This window comes from Ahaetulla prasina, chromosome 4 (assembly GCF_028640845.1).
Source record: "Ahaetulla prasina isolate Xishuangbanna chromosome 4, ASM2864084v1, whole genome shotgun sequence".
NCBI classification, from domain to species: Eukaryota; Metazoa; Chordata; class Lepidosauria; order Squamata; family Colubridae; genus Ahaetulla; species Ahaetulla prasina.
Window position 1 is genome coordinate 124619064 of NC_080542.1, and position 13913 is coordinate 124632976.

The window sequence follows — 13913 nt, forward strand, 5'->3', positions numbered from 1 at the left end:
CCCCAGGGGACGAGCATTCTCTGTGGGGGCTCCGACCCTCTGGAATGAATTGCCTGTAGGGCTACGTCTTCTCCCCGATCTTTGGACCTTTAAACAAGAGCTCAAAACTTTGTTTCATCAAGCAGGGCTGGCCTAATGATTTTAATTGAGGTTTTTAGTGGGGTTTTAAATTTTTTAGACTTTTATACTTCTATTTTTAATTATTGCTTATTGAATCGTTTTTTAACTATATTGTGTTTTAACTGCTCTGGTATTTGTATTTTATTTGTATTGTACACCGCCCTGAGTCCTCGGAGAAGGGTGGTATAAAAATTTAAATAATAAATAAATAAATAAATAAGATTGACTCTGCCTTCCATCCTTCCGAGGTCAAAAGCTGTAAAGCACTGTGAAGCGATATATAAGTCTAAGTGCTATTGCTATTTTCACTTGACAAGCTCAAAGTAAAGCTAAGATTAAACTTTAATTGGCTCTGAAGAACCATCCTGAAGTATTGTTTAAAGCAGGGGTCACCAACTTTTCAGACTTCCGGGACCACTAAATTCATAATTTTAAATCCGTGGACCACTAATATGATCTGCCTAATGACTCGCTGGGTGGGCATGGCAAGATGGTCATGTGACTGGATGGGCATGACTAACTCAATGTCACTCAGGTCGAGGGGCACCTTGCCAACCTCTGCTCGCTATTCCTTTCCTGCCCGCCGGGCTCTTTAGGGCCCCAATGGGAAACAGTTGCTGGAGCTAAGCAGCCACTATGAGAAAGAATTGGCGAAACAGCTGGCTCAGTTCAAATTGGATCTGACCGAGAAGGAGGCTCAGCAGAAGCAACTCACTGAGGACTATGAGCATAGGCTTTCCAAGCAGAGGGAAGACCTGTGGGAGTGCAAGGCCAGGTACTGGCGCCTGGAGGCTCAGTGGGCTGAGATGGTTAGCCAGTTCCAGGCCATGATGCAGTCCTACTGGAACAAGGCCCTCTGGCCACCAACGACTCTTCCCCCCAGACTTTGCCCAAAACCCCGCACCAGGAGGTTGAAGCAGACCCCAAGTTGGAATTTCTGTCCACCTCCAACCCACACAAGAAGACCTCGAAGGGGGAGACTCTCTGCAGCAACACAAACATTCATGCATGTGTCTGTCCCAGGGGCAATAGTTTCAGGACCACTGATTTAGTGCAATATAAAAAATGCAAATAATTTTTCTGGGGACCACCAAAATTTTATCACAGACCACCAGTGGTCCATGGACCACCAGTTGGTGACCGCTGGTTTAAAGGCAATATGTTTAAAACTTGGCAACCTTAAGCTATAGGGACTTCATCTCCCAGAATTCCCCAGGCAGCATGCTAATTGAGAGAGCCAGTTTGGGCTAGTGGTTAAGGCCCAAGGTTAGAAAAGCAGGAGACTGTGAGTTCAAGTGCTGCCTTAGCTCTGAAAGCCAGCTGGGTGATCTTGTGTCAGTTACTTTCTCTCAGGCCAATCCCCCTCACAGGGTTATTAAGTGGGGAACGGGAGAAATGTGTGTTGGATATGTTTGCTGACTTAAATTATTTGTAACAATTATAAAGGTGGAATAATCAAAGTTTGAAAAACACTGATTTAAGACAAGTTTTCTCAAACAATGGGGTTTGCTTTTGAAAACAGACTGGTATAGCTGAAGTATTTTTTGTGTTAAAAATTATTTTATCAAAGCAAGTTTACAATGTAGTTGCTTTACCCAGGAGTATTAGAATCCCTGTGATACATAAATTATATTTATTTAATTTATCTGATCAGCCATCTCAACAAATAATTGGATGGAGAACAAAATTTTAAAAAATACTTTCATTATAATTACAGTAATTAAAATACATAGCAACAAAGATTGAATTGTTGAACACTGCCTCTAAAATTTTAATCATTTTATTTCTTGCCCAATTTTAACATTCATGGAATTATTAGTTTACTCTTGTCATAGTGCATGCATGTTTTACATTTAGGAAATTGCTGTACTGCAATTTAATGACATGTATTGATCTAGGAGCTGATAATCCAAATTTGCATTCAATAAAGAAAGCAATGTTGGGCAGATCCCTCTCTTGGCCCAAAGTACCCACAAGGTTTGTAGAGATTCTCAGACATCCAAGTCATGATTGTCCCAAAGGTGTTTTTTCCAGGAGGCAACTGGACTTTGTTTTTTTCTTTTTTCTTCAGCTCTGACAGGACAGCGGGGAATGGAAGGATTTCTTATTTTTATTTATTTTATTTGTCATAACAGCATGAAGCAACTATACAACATATAAGCATATATATGACTATAAGCATGTAATAACTATATAAATTGCATATAATGAAAGGAAACAGTAGGACAGGAACGGTAGGTACGTTTGTGCTCTTATGCACGTCCCTTATATTTTATTTATTTATTTATTTATTTTATTTATTTTTATTTTATTTGATTTTTATACCGCCCTTCTCCCGAAGGACTCAGGGCGGTGTACAGGCAAGATAAAACCAGCAATACAAATATACAAGTTAAAATATCATTTTAAAAAAACTTATTTAAAATTAGCCTGAAATTAAATTACCATAAACTAAAAACCCCGTTTAAAAATTAATAAAATTTCCCATTAAAAATCCAATTTAGGCCAGCCCCGCGCGAATAAAGAGTTATAGACCTCTTAGGAAAGGAATATATTCCTTCCATTCCCCACTATCCTGTCAGAGCTGAAGAAGCTTCTTGGATGAGAAGCGAAACGTCTTCAAAGAGAAAAAAAAACACCAAGGAAGTCCAGTTGCCTCCTGGAAAAAACACCTTTGGGATACCCCACAGGGTTGTTGTTGAGAAAGTAGGCGGCTGGAGCTCTCTGCCTTCAGGCCCCAAAATAAAAATAATAATAATAAAATAACAGAATGGAAATGCAATATTAAAAAAAAAAACGAGGAAACGAGCTGGGCCGCCGCTCGCAAGAACCGTCCTTTCCCTCGGTTGCCGCCTTGCGGGACCTCTCTATAAAAGCCTCGAGGTTGCTTCTTAGAGCGGCGGCGCGGACGTCACTTTCCCCGGCCGCGTGTTTACGTGGAGCTGAAGATGGCGGCGCCGGTGGGTCCGCCGAGCAGCCTTCAGATCCCGTAGCGTAGACCAGCAGACCGAACGAACCGTTTCGGAAGCTTGAAGCCAAGTCTCCCTTTTGGGTTTAGTTGGCTGCGCCGTAACTGTCTTGTCTCCCTGGCAGGAGCCATGGACGAGCAGGAGAGGCAGAAGAAGCTGGAGGCCGGCAAAGCCAAGGTAAGGCGAGAAGGGAGCGCGGGGTGGGAAAACTACCGGGCGGCAGGCCTGGACGCGCTCGCGGGTGGGTGGGTGAGGTGGGAGAAATGGGTGGTGGCGCAGCCGGCTTGGGCTTCATGGGTCGTAAGGAACATAAAGCTTGCTCGGCCCGCCCCTTTTTCGGTAAATTGTGTGTGTAATATATATATATATATATTAATATATATAACTTGCCCGCCTATATGTGTGTGTGTGTGTGTGTGTGTGTGTGTGTGTGTGTATACACATGCATACATATACGTACATATCTATCTATCTATCTATATCGCCCGTCCGCCCCTTTCCCGCTGTCAGGAGCGGCGACGGAGTTAATAAAGCTCAATCGCCGGGGGGGGGGGCGGCTGAGGGAGCGAGGCGTTCCCTCCGACTTTTCCGTGTTGCGCTTTCCTTTGTGTACGATTCTTTCTTTGTGTGTACTGTGTGTGTGTTTGTCATCGCGTTTGGGGGTCCTCCTCTCCGTGCAAAATTGTAGGCTCCAGAGCAAGGCTCTTTCTTTCCTTGCTTGTGATAGGTATCAACGCCATTGGCTCGGGAACAGCTGTTGCGCTTGGCAAGAGGTTGTACGTGCCTTGGAAATGCCACAGGTCGCAACTGGTATCTCTTTTTGGAAGAGCAAGGGATCCGCATACAGCTGGAGGGGGATCGCAGTTTATACTGTCTTGCTCTATAAATAGATGCCTTAAAAAACCAAGGCAAAAAATGTACAGCCCTAGGTCAGGCTTATAATGTAAATGCACTATACAGCAGACAAAAGATGAATAAGGTTACTAAAAAATTGATAATTAAGCCTGTATACCCACTGCAACCTCTATTTGGTAGAATGTAAGCTATGTGCATAGTAGAGGTTTATAATGTCTAACTGTTTAACTTCTGTAACAGGATTGAATATATGAATGGCCTCTCAGGATGCCTTAGTCCCTTACTGAACTTTTGGGATACTCAAACAGGCCAGTGAGCTCATAATTGCAAGTAATTAGACCACTACATGGAGTTCATCGCTAATTTAAGACTAAAACTAAACCATTTTGCCTGCACTGCAGTTTATGTTAAAAAGACACATTCCTGGGCATCAGATATTTGCATTTTTTAAAAAAAAGTGGAAAATGTATAACATTTTCAATGTGCATGCTTGACAAGAACTTAATTATGAAATACCTGTAAGTAACTACCAGTACAACAATGTTATTTTTAATATCCTTGTGTGGTAGGTTTAAAACACTTTGCATTGTTAGACTCAGATGATGAGTTCTTTAATTTATGAAGTAATTTTAATTTGAATCTTTTTATTCAATCTATAAATGTATATCTGAAATTTAAACAGGGATTGCTTAAGTTTAAGCCCAGAATCTGTTGCTGAGCGAAAAGGTGTTAAGTGAACCACACATAAATGTCTATGTGGACTGCTATGCTCAATGACAGCAATCATGACACTCTGAATTGCTGTCATTAAGTGATAGTTTGGGTCATTAAGTGTACATAGTCCCAGATAAGGAGCAAAGGATACTTGGAGATGGGGAAAACTCTAATAGGCTCCAGTCAAGAGCTGAAAATCCTCCCTCCTGAAATCCAAGCAGGATTCTAAGAGAAGAGAAACTTGTATGTGGCCTGTTCTGGGCCTCCAGGGACTTTCTCCACTTGCTTAAGGCACACTACATTCTTTACTGCCTCTGCATTCAGGAGCTAAAAATTCTGCTTATTATTTTATTATTTATTTATTTTTATTTTATTTGATTTTTATACCGCCCTTCTCCCGAAGGACTCAGGGCGGTGTACAGGCATAATAAAACCGACAATACAATATACAAATTTAAAATACGATTTAAAAAACTTATTTTAAATTAGCCCAATAATTAAAATTTACCATACTAAGAAAACCCCGTTTAAAATTAATGAATTTAAACATTAAAATCCCAATTTAAGCCAGCCCTGCGCGGATAAAAAGATGAGTCTTGAGTTCGCGAAATGTCCAAGGTCGGGTATTTGGCGTAAACCGGGAAGTTCGTTCCAGAGGGTGGGACCCCCCACAGAGAAGCCCCTTCCCCGGGGGGCCGCCAGCCGACATTGTTTGGCGGACGGCACCCTGAGAAGTCCCTCTATGGGAGCGCACGGGTCGGTGGGAGGCGTGTGGTAACAGCAGGCGGTCCCGTAAGTACCCAGGTCCTAAGCCATGGAGCGATTTAAAGGTCATAACCAACACCTTAAAGTGCACCCGAAGGCCACAGGTAGCCAGTGCAGTCTGCGCAGGAGCGGTGTTACATGGGAGCTACGCGTAGCTCCCTCTATAACCAGCAGCTGCATTCTGACTAACTGAAGCCTCCGAGCGCACTTCAAGGGAGCCCCATGTAGAGAGCATTACAGTAATCCAAGCGAGAGGTAACGAGCGCATGAGTGACTGTGCATAAGGCATCCCGATCAAGGAAGGCGCAACTGCGAACCAGGCGAACCTGGTGGAAGGCCCTCCTGGAGACGGCCGTCAAATGGTCTTCAAACGACAGCCGATCATCCAGGAGGACACCCAAGTTGCGCACCCTATCCTTTGGGGCCAGTAACTCGCCTCCAACAGCCAGCCGCGGCTGCAGCTGACTGAATGGGGTGCCGGCATCCACAGCCACTCCGTCTTGGAGGGATTAAGCTTGAGCCTGTTTCTCCCCATCCAGACCCGTACAGCTTCCAAACACCGGGACAGCACTTCGACAACTTCATTGGGGTGGTCTGGGGTGGAAAAGTACAGCTGAGTGTCGTCAGCGTACTGCTGGTATCTCACCCCAAAACCACTGATGATCTCACCCAACGGCTTCATGTAGATGTTGAACAGCAGGGGCGAGAGAATCGACCCCTGTGGGACCCCACAAGTGAGGCCCCTCGCGGTCGACCTCTGCCCCCCTGTCAACACCGTCTGCGACCGGTCAGAGAGATAGGAGGAGAACCACCGATATACGGTGCCTCCCACTCCCAATCCCCCCAACCGGCGCAGCAGGATACCATGATCGATGGTATCGAACGCTTGAATTTTGGCTTCCTCTTGTCTCTTAAGTACTGGCTGAAAGAGCTGCCAGCTGAAGGGAAGCCTTCAGTAGGAACAGAACTCAAATAATCAGGATCTGAGCTTTGTTTTTACACCCCACAGCCAGATGACAACATACAAAGAACAGTTGTAGGAATTGGGTATGTCTAGTCTAATGAAAAGTGAGATTGGGTATGTGTGTGTGTATGTGTGTGTGTGTGTGTGTGACATGATAGCAGTGTTCCAATATTTAGGGATAGCAACAAAGAATAAGTCACCCTATTCTCCAAAGCACCCGAGGGCAGGGCAAGAAGCAATGGATGGAAACTAATCAAGAAGAGAACCAACCTAGAACTAAGGAGAAATTTCCTGGCAGAAAGAGTAAGACAGTAAAAGATTGGGTAGCAATTTGTCTGAAATGGTATAGGGCTTCCACTGGAGCAGGGGGTTGGGCAGGAAGACCTTCAAGGTCACTTGCAGCTGTGTTACTGTGTTAAACTCTCCTCTGTGCAAGAAGAAACTCCTTCCATAGGGTGTAGAAACAGAGCTCAAATCATCAGGATTTGAGATCTATTTTTTCATCCCGCCAAAGTTCATCTCCCCTCCACACATGGAAGGGAACTCTTTTAGCATAATGGAGAAATAGAATTCAAATCTTAAGGATTTGAATTCCATTTCTACACCCCTTGGAAGAATGTTAGTTCCCCAAACAAAGAAGGGGATTTCTTCCACAGGATAAGAAAAAGGCGTTCAAATTATCATGATCTGAGGTTTGTTTCTCCAACCTCACTGAAGGAGTTCAGCTCCTCCATGGATGGAAGGGAGTGCCTTCAGTGGGATGCGGGAATGAGAGGTCCATTTTTTCCACCCCATAAAAAGAGTTTAGCTCCTAACGGCTCCTAACGGGCAGCTCTCAAACATGAGAGAGTGTCTCAGCAGGCAGCAGCAGCTTGCAACCTTCCTTCTCAGCTTCCCAATTGACTTTCTGGGGAAGCCAACATAAGAAATTGCAAATGGCAATCATATGATCATGGGATTCTTGGCAATTAGTCTTAAGTGTAAAAAGGTTGCCAAACACCAAATCAAAATTATATAATAGGGGGAGTCATTGTTTTATGATGCCATAAAGCATCTTTTCCAGACTCTTGATAACTTTGAATAAAGTTAAATAATCAGTCATAAATTGAGTACTACCTGTAGATCTGATTACTGCTTAGAATGGAGACCACTGGGAAATTGCAGGTCTGTAGCCTAATTGGGGAAGATGCAATATAATCCTGGAGGAATGCAACGGAAAACTTCTTTCATATTGTTGCTAAGAATATAATATGGAATCTGTGAAGATTATCAGCTAACCAAGTGATGATTGTACCAAAAATGCTTTTTCAAAAGGCAACTGGACTTTGTTTTTCCTTGAAGACGTTTCACTTCTCATCCAAGAAGCTTCTTCAGTTCTTCAGAACTAAAGAAGCTTATTGAATGAGAAGCAAAACATCTTCAAGGAAAAACAAAGAAAGTTCAGTTGCCCTTTGAAAAAGCACCTTTGGGATAATATGGATGTGTTTTTGAAGTTGACATTAACCAGAGGGAGTTATTATTTTTAATCTGTGTTACATTAAAATTTTAGGGATATGCTTACTGTACTTTTTGCTATATTTATTTACTGAAAATATTCAAAGCAAAACATTGAAAATATATTATCAATACATTATTAAAAGCAATATTTAAAAAATCCTAAAAGAACTTTAAGTTGTCAAAAAGTTTCAAGACATGTTTTCTAAGGCAAATGTAGTATTACGTGAGTATAATTTTATATATTCTATGTTGCCAACATTCTGAATGGTGTATTAATATTTTTACAATATGAATATATAATACAATAACCCAGAATGAAATGAAGGTTAAAAATCCACTTTTTTCTTTATATGGACTGATTAATTCTATACAGTGTTTTAATTTTAAAATCTAAAGGTATTTTTGAGAAAGTCAGTTTAATGTAATGGTTAAAACATCAGGTTAGAGAGGGAGACCATAAGTTCTAGGCCCATCTGCACAAAGCCAGCTGGGTGACCTTGAGCCAATCACGTTCTATTGTGTTAGGAGGCAGAGGCAAATCACTTCAGAAAATCTTGCCAAGAAACCTGCAGAGACTTGTCACTAGGAGTTAAAACCGACTTGAAGGCACAAAATCAGAAAGTGTATTTATCCAGCCTGAAAATTAAACATTTGTGAATCTTTTTGCTATTTAAAATGGTAGATTATTATCAACAAATAATTCAAATTCCCTAACTTTATCTAATCTCTGTTTATGTTTCATCAATTTTCTATTTTAACTGATTCTACATTCACTTATGCTATCTTTATGCAGAGGGCCATAGTCATGAATACATATGTTGAGCAAATTCACAATTATTCCATAAGCAGCTCACATTCATAATTCAACATTTCTCCACATTGCCAACACAATTTTTCAAAGGTCTTAATCAAGCAAAATAAAATAACTACCACAGTCCATTTTGTGCATCTTTGTGTTCATTTCTTTTATCCTTTGCAATAAAGCAAATACAGAATGCACACATGGATGAATTTGGTACCAGAGACTGCACTATAAGGGACTCTGTTTCTGTGCTAGTTAATTTCTAGAATTCAGCTGATTTTTCTAGACTTTCTCACATAATTATATGCAATTTGCTTTCTATCTGTATGCTACAATTCAGCTATTACAGGCTGATTAATGGATTAATTGTCAAGTACACTTTCTTCCTCAAAATTAGACATTAGTTTAATTTATGTTTCTTGCTGAAGAAACATGTAAAGATGCAGTCAAATCCAAGTTACCTATTATAAGATTGATTCCTTTGTTTCTGAAGTAATCTTCATTCATCTATAGGTGTGTCTCTCTTTCTGTATTTGGTTTAAAACATCCGGCTGGAAGACCCTCTCAATAGCAGTTATCTCTATTATCCAGTCTTTATCATTCTGTAGAAGTCAGAAAATCCTAGAAATGAATAAATTGTATTTAATTTGTTAGAGCTTAATATTATGCACATGCTGTGGGGGGCGTGTACGTCTTTTTGTAAAACGTGATGATATGAATAATAATCTTGTTTGTAGAACAAAGAAAGCACTTGTACATCACTGAATAATATAAGCAAATAATTGTTTCCAGTGTAATAGGTGATGTCATAGCCTTTGCTTTATTGTTGAACCATTCTATATTTTTTAGGTGTGTATTGTAGGGCTTTTAAAAAAATTCTATAGTTATATAAAAAAATTTAGAAGATATGTTTCTGATGGATTGAAAAAAAAGAGATACTGTTCATTCTTGTTGTTAAATAAACTTGATAATCACTGTTGCCAGGGTAACTGACTCTGCAATTATATATGATTTTAATTACAAATAGATCAATATTGTTCAGTAGAGTTAATTTTTAAGATAGTATGCATAAGTTTATATTACTATTGAAAAACACTTCTATACGCCTGGAGTTTTTTTTTTCTCATAGTAGCTTCACAGCAGAAATTTACTTTTGAATTATAAAAATTGTGCCTCTCCTTATTCTTATTAGTAGGCTAAAGGGAGATTACATGGTTCACCCAAATTAGTGAAAAGCAGTATGTCTTTTTCCAAAGAATTAAGCAATTCAAAATATTTTTTTAATGCTCATTGAGTGACGAAAACTCATGACATTTTGTTGGTTTATAGGTTACTCTCACGTTAAGACTTCGTGTGCTTATTTCAGTGAGGAAAAAATATAGATGCTTTATATGCATGTTATTTGGAATGGTAAATTTTATTTCATTTATTTATATCACACCTTTATTGTTTTTATAAATTACTCAAGGCAATGAAAAATACCTAAAACCTCTTATTTTCCCCACAACAATACTATGAGATGGGTTGGGCTAAGAGAGTGATTGACACAAAGTCATGCAGCTGGCTTTCATGTGTAAAGCGGAACTAGAATTCACAGCTAGGCTGGACTGGACTTGCATTGTGGAGTTGGGGGGGGGGAGAGGAAAATCAGGAGCAATCCCAGAGCTGCAGAGGGCCAAAACTTTTTTTTGTGCCATGCTCCTGGGCCTCGCTTCAGCTGAGAGAGAGAGAGGGAGGGAGGGAGGGGGAGGGAGAGGGAGGGAGTGTATAATAGCAAAGCAGCTCCCATGCTGCATCACAAAGGGGCTTATTGTTTTTCTGAGGCTTTGCAGCTTTTTTTTTTTTCCATTATAAAGCCCAGCCCCAATCTGGCCTAGCAGCCAGGCAAAGCCTATTTTGTCAATGATGAAAGCAAGAAGCCACCAAAGGTGAGCTATGGTGGTGGAGTGCAGGACAGCGGAAGTCTTAGAGTGCAGGATGTGGGGTGGGGAGGCTACTATAGCTGGACTGCACTAGGATAGCTACAGCTTCCTAGGATGTGGCTAGTAGCTCCGGAACCATGCAGCTGACCCACAATTCTTGGTTAGCAATGGAAACTGGGACGGTGGGATTGCTGTCACTAAGCAAAGCAGTTCACAGGATGTCTTGCTTTATGACCCCATCTCATTAATTTTTTTTCGGGCTATGATTATTAGACCCTTAGTATATTTCTTTTTCTTCGAATATCTTAAAATGTTATTGTAATACTTTGGAAGAATGAAGTCCTTTGCACCGTATATATCGAGTAATGTGACTTAGAATAAAAGGTGGGACATACATTAACTAAATAGATACTAATATTGTAAGTCTCATTTAGTGCAATTAATGAATCCCATGAAATGGTCACATTATTTAAATTTGCATTATTTCAAGTAGTATTTCTATGGAAAAGAGGATAATTGGTTCCAGCTTGATAAACCTAAATTTTTACTTAAATACTTTAATATATAAATACTTTAATATAAAGTATTTATTTATGCAATACTTTGTAATAGTAAAGAATACAAAGCTCTATACAAAGCATTCAAGCATTCTGCTGTAATTCTTCAAATCAGCCTCTTTTTTTCGAAACTTTCCTTGAATGGGCTCTTCTTTTTCTTCATTTTGCCCAAAGGACAATTAGTATCTAAAACCCCAATGGCAATTCCGTGGTAGTCCCAACCATACTGTGTTATTCTCACACACTAACTGAATTTTGGCTTACATTGAATATGAGCTTCAATCTATTAATAATTTGCACTGTAAGTCACAATATTGCATTATTCAAATTTCTACTAATCATAAACTATTTGTAAATATTATTTTAGACTGTACAATGCATTTTTAAGAGTATTTTAAATCATGGCAACTTCTCCATCCTTCTTCCTATCGCCACACGCTGCTCTTGGTGACGAATTTTCCTACTGCTAACACTCTGTCAGCAGTGGAAATTTGGGCAAATGAAGGAAGACAATAGAGGTAAGATGTAGGCATGTGCCAGTGCAGGAATGAATCTGCTAGATAGGGCTTGTGCTATTTTTATATTGTTCAGATTTGTTTTAAGATCGTTATTAAAAACAGTACCAAATGTGTGTCTATTATAGTCCATAAACTTGTTTACTGATTTCTTTCTCATGGTCTAGAGTTTGTATTGGTGGATAGAATGTTCCAGAGGAGAACAGTGCCGGGGAGGGTGAGAGATTATGACTAAGGAAAAGTGTGGGAACAGAAAGAGGAGTATTGATTCAGTTTATAACATTTCCTGTCAATTATCCACTGGTTGACTTAAAAGCTAATATATATATATGAACATAATATTGCTGTTTGCACAAAGGTACGATGACATGGTGCAATAAATTGCACCATTATTTATGTGAGTTCTTTTGAGACATAAGATTGTGTTGCTGAGTGAAGATAATAACAGCACATTGCACAGGCAGACTCAAAAAGGCTAAATGTCCATCAGATGACTAATTAACTCAACATGCCAACTGGACCAGCACCTGTTCCTTTCAATAGAAATGAAGTGAAATCATTGCAGAGGTGGATCAGGACAGCCACCCATTGTTTATGTGACAGGGTTTATAAACAAAACTTGCAGTGAAATTGTGGCGCTTTCATTGGCGCTTCCTTACAGATAAGTCTTCCTCATTGTAGTGTTTTCTCAGGTTTGCCATGCAGTCCAAATTGCTGTTGTGTGTGAAAATAAGCTCTTGGCTGCACATAGCTAATTATGCCGTTATCAAAAAAGTATTTTGGAAGAAGATAGTGGCAACTATAATACTGCTAGAGTATCTCTATGCTTGCAGTAAGCAGGAGCCAAGCTTGACTTGGCAATGGTCTCGCTTGGCATCCTGGAGCTGTTTAAAACAGATCCCCCCCCCAATACTTTGATTTTGTAACCTGCATTGAATATCTTATCAGTAATTTCAGATTGCTAGTACAAATAGCTCTTGACTTATGACCACAGCCAGGGACCAGAATTTCTGTTGCTATGCAAGATGGCTTTTAAGTAATTTGTGCCCAGTTTTACAATCTTTTTTTGCCACATGTATTGAGCAAATTACTGTAGTTGTTAAGTGATTCACAGAGTCATTAAGAATATCTGGCTATTCCCCATTGACATTGCTTGTTAAAAACCAACTAGGAAGATTGCAAATGATAGTTGTATGCCCTGGAATACTGCAACCATTGTAAATATATGCCAGTTGCCTTAATTTTCATCACATGACCATGGGGATACTGCAATGATCATAAGTGTGAAGAACTTCATAGGTCATTTTTTTCAGTGCTGTTTTCATTTCGAATAGTCACTAAATGAATTGTTGTGTTAAGGACTACTTGTAATTGTCACATTTTCCCATTCTTTTGCTATTGACGTTTTAAATGGTCAAAATAATTCAATATTTAATTGAATTATAGTAGATATTTTAAATTTGGAACTTCATTGTTCATTTAAATAAATCTTCATTTAAAACTTACATTCATTTATTAAATTATTTAAAAACCATATTGTTCGATTTTGAGAATCAGTCACATGAAGACAAGCATCTATTTATTGATTGTAGTTAATAAATATATCTGATACAATGAAAAATGTCTCTGTAATTTTAATTAATAAGATTAAGGTGAGCAGATTTGCAGGCTTTTGCTAATACTGATATTAAATATCTATGATTGCAATAGTTTTAGAGAATAGAAAGTGTCTTTTGCTATGAAAGTGCCGTATTTTTTGGTGTATAAGATGCATCGGAGTATAAGACGCACCTTAATTTTGGGGGAGGAAAACAAGAAAAAAAGAATTCTGCCTCTGCCTACCAGCATCAGGATCAGCAGCGTCCTCACTTCCATTCGATTTTGATAATGGGAGTGGCCTGGGGAGGCACCGGTCTACTAATTGCCTTTTTTTGGGAGCACACCCGTCTACCTTCTTTAAAAATAGAGGCACTGGTCTACTAGCCGCCTCCAGCGCTGATCAGCTGTAGTGCGGCCCTTTGAAGCAACATGGCAGATCAAAGACCATTTTCATGAGGACATGTGGCTGTGCAATGCACAGAGGCCGACAACCTCCGAAGGGTGGGGTGCGGCAGGTGGGTGGGGCTACATTCGGTGTATAAGATGCACCCAGATTTTCACTCTTTTCGGGGGTAAAAAGGTTCGTCTTATACACTGAAAAATATGGTAAGTCTCCTGTGTTTACTCTGAGCTT

At 39.8% G+C, this 13913-nt stretch overlaps 1 protein-coding gene across 15 annotated transcripts in view; it reads left to right on the forward strand.

Moving 5' to 3' along the window:
* Nucleotides 1-3030: 3030 nt before the first annotated feature.
* Nucleotides 3031-13913, forward strand: part of AKAP9 (A-kinase anchoring protein 9) — a 115975-nt gene continuing 105092 nt past the window's right edge. For all 15 annotated transcript variants that reach the window (XM_058179576.1, XM_058179587.1, XM_058179580.1 and 12 more), the window contains exon 1: nt 3031-3266. In XM_058179576.1, the coding sequence (XP_058035559.1) occupies nt 3219-3266 (48 nt within the window). In that variant the 5' untranslated portion in view covers nt 3031-3218. The remainder of the gene's footprint in view (nt 3267-13913) is intronic.